The 12,581-nt window shown below is 35.5% G+C and overlaps 1 protein-coding gene across 1 annotated transcript in view; it reads right to left on the bottom strand.

The window, feature by feature from the left end:
* LOC101325420 (glutamate decarboxylase 1-like) overlaps positions 1–12,581 on the bottom strand; it is a 143,626-nt gene that overhangs the window by 105,253 nt on the left and 25,792 nt on the right. The window contains exon 2 of the mRNA XM_073790787.1: positions 12,421–12,513. Coding sequence (XP_073646888.1) covers positions 12,421–12,433 — 13 coding nt within the window. The 5' untranslated portion in view covers positions 12,434–12,513. The remainder of the gene's footprint in view (positions 1–12,420; positions 12,514–12,581) is intronic.

Here is a 12,581-nt window from a genome sequence, read left to right as displayed (position 1 = left end):
AAATCAAACTAAACAATGTATGAAAAGAATTATACATCACGGCCAATTGAAATTTAATCCAGGTGTAAAAGCCTGGTCAACATTTGAAAATTAATCCACTACATTAACAGGCAAAAGAAGAAAAGCCATATGATTATATCAGTTGGCAGAAAAAGCATTTGACAAAATCCAATACTTGGTCACAATAAAAGTTTTCAACAAACTGAGAATATAGGGAGATTTCCTCAATCTGATAAAGAAATCTACAAAAAAACCTACTGCCACCATCATACCTAGTGGTAAGAGCTGGACATATTCATCCTACGATCAAAAACAAAACAAGAATGTCTTCTCTCATCACTCTTATTCAACAATGTACTGGAAGTCCTAGAGAGTGCAAAAGACAAGAAAAAGAAAGAAAAGGAATACAAACTGAGACAGAGGACACAAAACTTTTCTTGTTCACAGATGACCTGATTATCTGTGTATAAAATATCAAAGAATTAACAACAACCAATGAATGAGTATAGCAAGGGCACAGGATATAAAGTTAATATTAAAAAGGCAACTGCTTTACTGTATACTAGAAATGGACAACTGAATTTTAAGTTTGAAAACAAATATCATTTATAATACCACCCAGAAAATGAAATTCTTGGATATAAATCTAACAAAATATGTACAGGACCTTTATGCAATAAACTACAAAACCGTGATTTAAAAAATCAAAGATGATCTAAATAAATGAAGAGGTATTCTGAGTTCATGGATTGGAAGACTCAACATTGTTCAAATGTCAATTCTTCCCAATTTAGTCTATAGATTCAATGTAATCCCAATCAAAATTCCAGTTTGTGATTTTGCACCTATCAATAAAGTAATTATGAAGTTTATATAGAATGGCAAAAGCTCTAGAATAGCCAAAACAATACTAAAGAAGAAAAAAATGTTGCAAGACACACTATCTAATTTCAAGACTTACAATAAAGCTACATTAATCAAGAAACTGTGGTACTGATGAAAGAATAGATCAATGGAGCAGAACAGAGAGCCCAGAAATAGACCCACAAAATATTATCAACTGATCTTTGACTAAGGAGCAAAGGCAATTTAGTGGAGAAAAAAATATTCTTTCAATAAATGGTGTAAGACATTCGTATGTAAAACATGACCCTGGATACAGAACTTACACATTACACAAAAACTAACTTAAAATGGATCATAAACCTAAATGTGACATGCAAAACTATTTAACTTTGAGGAAAACATGGAGAAAATCTATGTGACTTTGGGTTTGTGATTCACTTTTAAAAACATCAAAATCACGATCTATGAAAGAAAAGATTGATAAGTTGAACTTTATTAAAATTTAAAACTTCTGTTCTGCAAGACACCGTTAAGAGAATGAAAAGACCACCCACAGACCACCAAAAGGAGGAAATATCTGCAAAACACATATCTGAAAAAGGATTTGTATCCAAAATATACAAAGAACTCTTCACACTCAACAATAAAAACAGCCAACCAGACATCTCATCAAAGAAGATATACAGATGGCAAATAAGCATAGGAAAAGATGGTCAATATCAACTGGCATTAGGGAATTACAAATTAAAACAATGAGATACTACTACACACCTATTAGAATAGCTAAAATCCAAACACCTGACAATACCAATTGTTGGTCATAATACAAAGCAACAGTAACTTTCATTCATTGCTGGTGGAAATGCACTTTGGAAGACAGTTTTTGAGTCTCTTATAAAGCTAAACATAAGTTTATCATATGGTCCAGCAATGATGCTGCATCTGATTGAAAGACACCTGTGTCCTGCATCTCCCTCTTCCTAGGCCCCAGGACTTCCATCCCTGGTTCTACCAGAATTTACACTCTCACTGGAGCCCAGAGACTCTTAGATTCATTCTCTGAACCAGGCTGAGTGAGTGGGAGCCTATGTGGTGCTCATGTCCACCATTCCAGGTCCTGCCCCAGCTATTCTTCCATTTCCAGGCCACACTGGATACCATATCGAGCATGGAGCCATATAAAACATGGGACTTCTCTAGGAAGCTATACCCAGAGAAATGGTTCACCAACAGCAATACCGTATACTTCTCCTAGCCTATCTGGATATTTCTTTTTCCCTTCTCGCCTAGAAATTTTGATTCTTGGGTCGGAGTTAGGATACCCTTAGGTGACTTACTACCCCTTGTTTATTCAATTTATCTTTCAGGCTATTCCTTCCAGGACAGGAAAAGCTTTCTTTTCCAGTGTAGCAAAGACTTCTCTCGTGTCATAACCTCATTTCATCTTCTCAATAGTTTTCTCTATGCTTAATCATTTATGCTTTGAGTTGATATATGAAAACCAACTGAGAGAAAGTTTTTTTTCCCTCTTGAAATCCAGGCTGCCAAGGTCATTGTCCCACTGTAGACTTTTAGAAAACTGCTTTTAAACTCAACACTGAGCAATTATTTCCATGTTCTAGACCATTTATGCTGTTCCTTTCCTGAGGCAATACATTTGGACTTAATGGCGAAAGAACTGCAAGTGATAAAAAAAAAATCCTCTGCCCACGGAGGTCTTCATGGTCTATCAGGACAATTTGGTGACAACTACAGACCTAGTAAGTCTACTTACTAAATCTACAAGAATAAATGAACTACATTTCCTTCATCCAAACCTCCTTACATATAACTCCTTTCAACTATTTTTTAGAATATAATTTCAATTATTCACCTCATTTGTGGATACAGTTTCTACTTCTGATAGAAGTGGTTGAAATTGGTCAGAAGAAGGTAAAATCATGGCTGACTGGTAAATCTGAGTTAGCCTAGGGTCTCCTAATGAGAGCACAGTCTTTTTATTTTTATTATTCTTTTTCAAGTTCTTTTCCCATTTAGGTTATTACAGAACATTGAGCAGAGTTCCCTGTGCTATACAGTAGGTCCTTGTTGGTTATCTGTTTTAAACATAGCAGCGTGTACCTGTCAATCATGAACTCCCAATCTACTCCTCCCCCGCATCATTCCCCCCCTCCCCAGTAACTGTAAGTTCGTTCCTTTCAACTATTTTTATGATAGTTTTGCAGCAAGAGATTTAAGGTTATATTTTCTAGCCATGTTCTCCTGTGCATATCTTTTACAATAGGGAATAGGCTATTAGAACAACTACATTTGTTAACAGATGAGTATTTCCCCAAGTAAATGAGCCTGGAATAGTGACAGAATGAACGTTAAACCAAGCTAAAGCAGAAAGAGAATTCTGTGAATTTCCAAATTACACATTTGTAGGACCATCCACGGTTTACAAAGTTCCTGTGAATGTATCAGGACCACATGTAACACAAGCTTCCTTCCTCAGAAAACAAGAAGGGACACCCATTCCACCATCTCACTTCCTCCCTTATTAACATGATATAACCATGATTCTAATAAGAAATAATGGTTGAACACTTCTTATGTATCCGCCACTGAAATAAGTGCTGTGTATGAATCAGAATCAACCCTTCCAGTTACCCTGTGGGATACTGGCAGTATCCTTTGCATACGTGAAAAATATGAGGCTTCAACAGATCAAATGCCATGTCCAAGGTCACTGAGGGTTGATACTGTATCTGAATCCAGACCCATCTCCAGATCTCTCACTCTTAGTAATGTGGTTATAATGCCTCATGTCCTAGCAGATTCTTTACTAGAAATAGAGAAAACAAGTTTACACATTAATTTATTTCAGATTATAATATATTGTACTCCACATATACATGCCATTATGGATTCATTTTACCACTTTAAATGTCTCTGATACTCCCAGCTTGTCGTGTTATCACCTTCCCTAATTCTGAGAACATAGCCAAGTATTGTGTGTGGTGGGGTGTGTGTGTGTGTGTGTGTGTGTGTGTGTGTGTGTGTCTGTGTGTCTGTGTGTCTGTGTGTGTGTGTCTGTGTGTGTCTGTGTGTGTGTGTAGTACAGCAAAATATATCTTTTTTCTGTCATTTTCAATTAATATAGAGACACAACTTGTAGAGGTAAACTTACCTTATTTTACAGCTGTTTTTAATTTTTGGTAAATCTTTTTTAAAAATCGTAGACCGTTAGCATGATTTCATTATTCACTTTAATTTCATATTGACTTGATTGAATTTCCCTTTAAGTATCTAAAACTGAAAAACTCCACTAGTAACTGAATAGCCTTAGACAACATCTACCTTCTTACTTACTTTAGGACCATTCAATAAATTATTTGCCTTGTCTTAAGCAAAATAGTGTTAATAAAAATTAACTCTGCTTAAAAAATTTTCACCACTTTTCTCAAATATTTATCGGAAAAAAATCTTGTAATAATGCCTGATTCTTAGAAATATGTAAATGTCTGATTCCATGGGATGAAAAGGATGTACAGGAAAGCTAGAAGTAAAAAATAATGAAAAGAACAGAAAAGAAAAATTAAAAAAAGGAAGGAAGGAAAGGTTCATATCCATGAGTGTGAAGAGGAACAACTGAACAGTTCTATTGTTATAACCTAATTGGTTAGCCTTTGTATTTTCCATAAGGATATCAATTTTTCAAACTAGAAAGCCTGGTATCTTTTAGAGATACTCTAAAAGAAATATAAAGTGGTAAGACACAGATTAGAGGACATTTATTGTCACTGATAGAGGATGAATATTGTTCCTAATAGAAAAGTAAATTGGAACAACTTTTCTAGAAGCAATTTGAAGACATGCACATAGAAGCATTCTCATTGCTGCATCATTTCTAGACAGGAAGATTGAAAAGAGCCCAAATGTTTAACAATAGAGTATGGGCTACATAAATATACATACACACCAAGGAATATTCATAATTATCTAATTTTGCCAATATTTTGACGATGTATATTTCATAAAATATTTACAGTATGTTACCATCTTTACTCAACTCTCAGATACCCATCGTTTCATAATTTAATATAACTGAAATCCAGAAACAGTTTAGAACCACCACCAGCCACTGCCCTGTGTGTATATATGTTCACATGTAATATAATGACATAGCTGTTACTGCTTGTGCATGCTCATCAAAAGTCAGAGCCTTAGAGACTTGTTTCATCACCAACGTCTTCAATTGCACAGCGAATCCATTGCATGAAAAAAATCAGAAAGCTATTTTAAATGTGGGACTAGGCATTTTAAGAAGTTTTTAAATATTTTACCAAATTTATTTCTTTTATATTTTCCCTATCGTAAAAGCACAAAAATGCTACATCATAAAACTATATCTACTAGTTATGTCTAATAAGCTCTCTCAATAAAGGTATAAAATAAAACATCTATAATTTTAAAAGCGTTGTCAAATAGTTTAATGGTAGTGCTTTTCTTTCTTAGCAGTACATGAAAAATTGTGTGTCTAATATTTGATGGTGTCTTGGATTCAATGGTATAACAGAATCTCATTTTTTTCTCTAAAAATAAATTATATAGGTACCTTTTAAAAAGGATTACAAATAAAAGGGCAAAACAAGGTAAGAAATGACCATCTCTGGATTGTGTGACCATTGGCGATTTTTAATTTCCTGATGTGCTTTTATAAAGATGTATACTTTCATATTCAAACAAAAATAATGTACTTGGATAAGGTAGAAACTAGATACCTGAAATTAGTTCAAGTTTTTATGAACAAGTTACTCCCCAGGGTGTAAAAGAATTAGTGAAGTACTCTGCAATCTATTGTCAAAATAGGAAGACCTGTTTTGACATAGATTTTGATAAAGGTTTGAAATAGGAGACATAGAGAAAGACTATAGAAGGATAGCAGACCAAAGGTAGGGCAGAATTGGCTAGGAGAGCTGAAGAGTGATTTCCAGGAACTTTTGAGGGCAAAGGAACATATGGGATGAAAACATTATGTGAAATATTATTTATAGTATTCCTTTCAATAAAAATAAAAAGTGATCTATGAATGCCAATATGCATGTCAACTTCCATATGTAAATATTTCCATTATTTAATTGTTAGAGTAGAATATTTCATCTAAATTTTGGTTTAAAATAAACTGTTGCCTAGCAACCTAGACTTTTTTTTTTTTTAAGAAAATGCATTCCATATGCCAGATAGCCCACTAACGAGCTGTTTGATAGCATTCAATTTACAAGAGAGCTGTTTTCTAAGGAAAAATAACACTGTTCACTGTTAAGTTGCCAAGAGTTCTCAACAAAAAGACTCTGAGGGCATCTTCTCCAACTACTTTCCGTAAATAAAGAAAATAAGCAAATGTGTTTCATGTCATTCTAATTTAACATAAACGATACTGTTAATATCAACTATCATGATGGATATTTACTTAATAAATACATCATTAAAATATTTCTGCCAATTACTTATTCTAGACCTTGTATTTTTATTGTATTAATTTTATGCATTAAATATGAAGTGTTTTAATTTATTCCCCTTTTAAAATATATTCCTCCCAATATTTTACTATGTGACATTTCTGAGGATTACTTGTAGAAGGAAAGATAATGAGCTGTGGAATACACTGTTCAATCATCTAAGGGCAGATGTGGTACATTATGATGGCATCTCTAACAGAGGTAGAGGGGTTCATCCTTAATCTCAAAAATAGAGACATAATTAATATTTTTCTAAGGACCATGTTACATTTGTTTTTCAAAAATTAATATATTTAATGGCATAGTTTCAAAGTCCTCAGTTGATAGTTTTGAAAGTTTTAGATCTGACATATCTGCATTACAAATGTTTCTAGCAGAAAAAACAAATAGCTCTTGGCAAAACTTTCCAATTTACTAGTTTGAGGTAATCAGTGAATCAAGTAAAATAGAGCTGAACTGACTGAGTCAAATTTCAATGACTTCTGGGACTTCCCTAGTGGTGCAGTGGTTAAGAATCCGACTGCCAATGCAGGAGACATGGGTTCGAGCCCTGGTCCAGAAAAATCCCACATGGCGTGGAGCAACTAAGCCCGTGCTCCACAACTACTGAGGCCACGTGCCATAACTACTGAAGCCCGTGTGCCTAGAGCCCGTGCTCTGCAACAAGAGAAGCCACTGCAATGAGAAGCCCGCGCACCGCAACAAAGAGTAGCCGCCGCTCGCCACAGCTAGAGGAAGCCCGCGCACAGCAACAAAGATCCAACATAGCCAAAAATAAATAAGTAAATTTTTAAAAAAATTTCAATGACTTCTGAAAGTCATCCCCAAAAAAGGAAAAGGAAAGAAACAAAATGTATCAAGAGCATTAGTAAAGACCGCTTTGAGGGTCTGATGAAAGCAATGGAGTTGTTCATCCCAAAACTCACACACAAAAAATACACATAATTATTTCTCTTGGGCATGTATTTCACAGAGGAAAGAAAAACAGTATTTGCCAAATTAATGCTTCTCTCAATTTTCATTTTCAAGATAAAACAAGCTATTTCCCTTGTAACCAAAAGGAAAGAATTAAATCCAAATATAATATTTAATTATAATTCTTCTTATATAATTCTTCTTAAAAGGTCAAGTTCTAAATGAATGTTGCTATGCTTTTGGCTTGAGTAAAAACTCAAACTTGTAAAGGTAACTGTGACATGGCCACATATATGACAACTTTTTTTAAAAAAACAAATAATTGATTCCAACTTTTTTTTTAACATGGCACATAGGAAACCCAATATGATTTAGAATATTTCAAGTTGAAAATATGTCACATCAATTCCTGTTCTCATGGCAATGAAATCATCTTTGAGTAGATCTTCATCATTAATGTGAAAGAAGGAAGGAAGGAAGGAAGGAAGGAAGGAAGGAAGGAAAGAAGGAAAGAAAGAAAGAAAAAGAAAGAAAGAAAGAAAGAAGGAAAGGAAGAAAGAAAGAAAGAAGGAAAGGAAGGAAGGAAGGAAGGAAGGAAGGGAGGGATACAATTTAATTCAACAATAGTGGCCTTCAAATAAAGGTTTTAAATATTTTCAGATTTACACCTGCAGTGAAACTAAGGTTAATACTCCAAACAACACTGTGTTGAAAAGCTTTTATACATATTTGTTTGCCAATCTCCTCATGCACAATGGCACCTTAGCTAAAATAACTGACAGTTTCTGAACAGAACTTATAGTGGATAATGCAGGACCTTAAGCAGGAAGATCTTTTTTTTTTCTATGAACATGTGCCATTCAGCCAAATCATTAAAAAAAACCCACCTGAAAATGGTTCTCAGTAAGCTCTATTTTTCTCTTTAAAAAATACCAAAAAAGGGGACCACTCTGGCAGAAACTTAATTATTTTTTTTCTTGGAAAGCTAAAACATTTGTACCACAAAAATAAAGTTTCATATTTTGCTCTCATTTCTTCTCAAATATGGGCAACTCAAATCCTGTTTCTGATAAAGTGCACCGTTCTTAGCAATATGCAAGCTATTTAAGGACTGAGGAGAAGAAGTAAAACAGCGATCCACGCCAGCGTAAGAGGAAAAGAGTCATGAGACTGGGGAGCCTTTTCCTTTATAAAGTACAAAAACCAAGTGTGTTTTGAATCTGTTAAATTACCATCTATTGGAGTACCAAATTTTTCTTTCAGTTGAAACTCTGGTTGGAAAAGACACATTTTTACCATTACAGAGTAGTCTATGTATTTGTATTAGCTGCCTATTGCTGTGTAAAACATCACCCAAGGTGTAACAGCTTAAAACAACAATCATTTATCACCTCAAAGAGTTGGTTGATCAGGAATCTGGGAGCAGTGAAGTTGGGTGGTTCTAGCTCAGGATCTCCTGAGGTCACGGTCAAGATGTAAACCAAAGTAGTAGTCATCTGGAGGCTGGATTAGAGCTGAAGGGTCCACTTGCTATGACTCAATCACATGGCTATTGGCAGGAGGCCTTAGTTTCTTTCTGGATGTTGGCTAGAGGCTTCAAAGGCTACCCAAGACGTGGCAGCTGATTTCTCCCAAAGCAAGTGTTGTGAGAGAAAGTCAGAAGAAAGCCCCAATGCCTTTGATGACCTAGTCTCAGAAGTCACACACTATCACTTCTGCTTTATTTAATTATTAGAAGCAAGTGACTAATTCAAGTGACACTTAAGAGGAATTAGGCTCTACTTCCTGTGTGAGGAGTATCAGTCCCTTTATGGACATATTTTTAAACATCATAAGGCTTTGTAGTTTTCTAAAGGGCCATTAGATTATGAAATCTTTGAGGGTGACAGTGTGTATGCAACATATGAAAAGTAGGAGTAAATTACACTAGAAAATATCAATTATTTCATCCTGCCACTTGCCAAAGAGGAATTAGATAACTTAATTCTTCCAAGAGCATCTTAAAATTTTTATAGGAACGATCTAAAAGACATTCTAGAGTGGATAAAATCATTTGATGTAGACATTGCTACAGTTTTCTTCTTCTGCCCCATGGCCTTACATTTTTATTTGAATTCATAGTTATTTAAGAATTTCTCCTCACTGTGTTATGTGGAGAAGTTAGCTTTCCCATCTAGTATTAACTATGCAAGCTGTTACAAGAAAGAGCTTCCATGAAAGGCTGTCTGAACTGACCACTCATGAAGCACTCAGAACCAAGATTTGGCAGTATCATGGCCCAGAGTTGGGCCTTCTAAATTTTTCAGAACCTAGTAGGTGGCCAAAAATATGTAAGGAATGAAAGTAGAAATGATTGGTTTACCCGGTATAAATCAGAAGCTTGGTCTATTATGATCAGTTGAAGAACTGAAGAGAATCAACTTCAAAGAAAATCTAAGAAACCAAAAGGGCTTTCCAGAGGTCTCCCAGCTTCTGTAACCACTGTGGGCTACTTCTTTAGAGTTTTATGTCTAAATTCTAAATAATTCTTCCTTTTCCTCTTTTAATAAAAATATTGCTGTTCATTATGTGCTACTGTTAGCTCAGCAATTATCTGTATCTTAGCCAACTTCAGTTCATCGTGTTTTATTCTGACTTAAATAATCATAGTATAACTTATAATCAATTTCCATTGCTAATATTGAAGTCACGTCCTAATGAAGGCGAACACATATAAACAACTGAGAACAGAAGATTTTCAAAACAGAAATGGGTTTCTACTTCATTTTGACATAGAGAGACCATATTTACAGAAGACTTACCTTGCCAACTGTGATCTTGGGTTTTAATCTGGTTTGGTTTGCATACCCCAATACACACAATTTGATAAAGAAAAGCATTAAAAAGCACCACTCTTGGGAAAAGGTGTAAATTGCTGATTTGACGTTTGTCATAGATATTCCATACGTGAATAACTGAGGTACTATATAAATCACTCTCTATTATTAATATTTTTATCTGTTAATGACAGAAAAAAGTTTGTTCAATTTCAAAATATCAGCTTTTTAAATGGTCTTTTTGTTCATAGGCAAAGTACATACCAGTACAGACTTAGAATAATTGCCCTGAAAAATTACCAGAATATTTCTTTTCATCCTGAATTCAACACTGGTTACGTTTGCCTCTAAACAAAGTGGATTCCCTAGGCATAATGAAATTTATTTCGCTGCAGTAGGAAAGGTAAGAGGTGTGACTGATAACCAATAAAGTCTAACTAGGAATGTGTGTTTCAGTTCTGAGTACTAGGCAGTGCTATCTGTACAGTTTTCAAAGAAACGGATTAAAAGAAACCCTGAAGTGACGGCGCATGGAAGAGCTATCAATCACACTTCGTCATCAGAAGGTACTGAATCACCCGAGGCTTTGGCGTCAAGTGGACAAAAAAGTTCTTAAACTGAAGTGAAACTCTCTATACAGTTTTATGCTTCAGTACCTAACTAGGCAGGAACAAGAATACTGCAGGGTTCTCAAATAGTACCTAACAACTTTCTACGAGGCTCCTTAATCACGGTAGTCATCTGCAAGTAAAATGAATACAGAGTCTCTCTTGAGAAAACCAACACTCTGTCCAGTGATTAGTAAATGTCAGTGGAGTAATTTTTTGAAATGAAATTGGCTCCAGTGAAACCAACTGCTGTTTAAAAAGTAAACCTCCCTTTCCTAGTAATTTCCAGTTCCTTAGACAAGTCAACAGGGTTGAAGAGACAACTCAATAGAGCTGTCATTTACTCCTACTCCCTGGTGTTGCCTTGGTTGAAGCCCATCCCCAAGTCACTCCTCGCTAAGAACTACCATCATCAGCAGTCGTCCAAAGTTAAGTACCTACAGGGCCCTGCAAATAACTCAAGTGAGGAAAGTTAGTTAGATCGGTAAACAATACAGAATGGTGGGAACTGTGGCAAAATGGTGAACTTCAGCACTATTTAAAGAGGCCATGGATGTGTAACCTCAACCCCAACCAATTTTTGGCAAGTGGAAATGTATACCCAAGATTGCCAGATCTTATCTTTTTTTTTTTCAAAGGAAGCCAGAAATCTGAAATCTGTGAAAATGTCCAATTTTCAAATGTTGGCAACAACTTTTTTAAACCTGTGCAAGACAAAACACTTCTGCACATGCCCTTAGACTGCCACTTTGCAACCTGTTTCGTGCTGTTTCCTCTTCTTTTCATATGTTACTACAATTTCATCAGTCAGGATAATGAGTGATAATAAAAAAATAAGGGTTTCAAGGTGGTACTGGCACCCCAAAATTTTCCTATGTGATGAAATTGTAGTAACTGAGAATAACACATAGATCTTCAGAAGGGAAGCTGCCAGCAGTATTTTATCTCTTGAATAAATTCTCCTTGCCTGTAGATCCTTATTACTATCAACACGGTTCATTTTTGTAGAAATTTTCTATTTCTAGACATCTGAACACTTCTTCAAGAATGAATGGGAATATTGCCCTAAATTTGCCATTTTTTACTGAGCTACCATTGGAATATCTGGATGACTCCAAACCAAGACAAATAACTGAGCTGAAATGTAAGGAAGTTCTCAGCAATCACCAGAAGGAAAAATATTAAGAAAATAGATCCCCAAATCCATTTATTCAATAAATACTTACTGAGGGCTACTGTGTTTCAAACCTATGCTCTACACGGAGGATACGATGATGAGCAAGACAAAAATTTTGTGTTTGCTCGTGAAGCTTATGGAGGGACCTGCGGTAGAAACTTCTCAGGAAAGACACTGGGCAAGGAAAAGGAACCAGAGAGAGTTACTGACGTTGTCGATCATCATGATGCTTTGTAGCAGCTGGGTTTGCTGCAGTAGCTGATTCTGTTTTAATGGGAAACATCAGTTTAAGTGGTTATAGGAAGGGACCAGTAATAGAGGAGACAAGATTGAAAACACAGGAGAGAGAGCAAATCAAAATATCCTGAGTAGGCACGGGAGTATGGGATCCAGAAAACAGGTAGAGGGATTTACTCTTGGAGTAGAGAAAAGATGACCGTTTTGCACTCGGGTCTTAACTAATAAAGGTGACCTAGGGACGACACTGAGAGGTCAATGCTATTGAAACGAAAAATTAATGTTACAATTCCCCTAGGAACAGAGGCACAACTCACCACGCAGCGCCATGGGAAGAACATCAGATTTTGGTCAGGAGGCAGAAGACAGGAGCATGGGTAGCACTTTGGCCAAGACCTTTATTGGGGTTTCTGCAAAAAAAAAAAAAAAAAAAAAAAGGCAAGGTAAGGCAGAGTAAATGGTTTAGGATTGGCTGGAT

This window comes from Tursiops truncatus, chromosome 13 (genome assembly GCF_011762595.2).
Source record: "Tursiops truncatus isolate mTurTru1 chromosome 13, mTurTru1.mat.Y, whole genome shotgun sequence".
Taxonomy (NCBI): Eukaryota; Metazoa; Chordata; class Mammalia; order Artiodactyla; family Delphinidae; genus Tursiops; species Tursiops truncatus.
The sequence above is the reverse complement of the archived record's forward strand: the minus strand, read 5'-3'. Positions and strand labels throughout refer to the sequence as shown.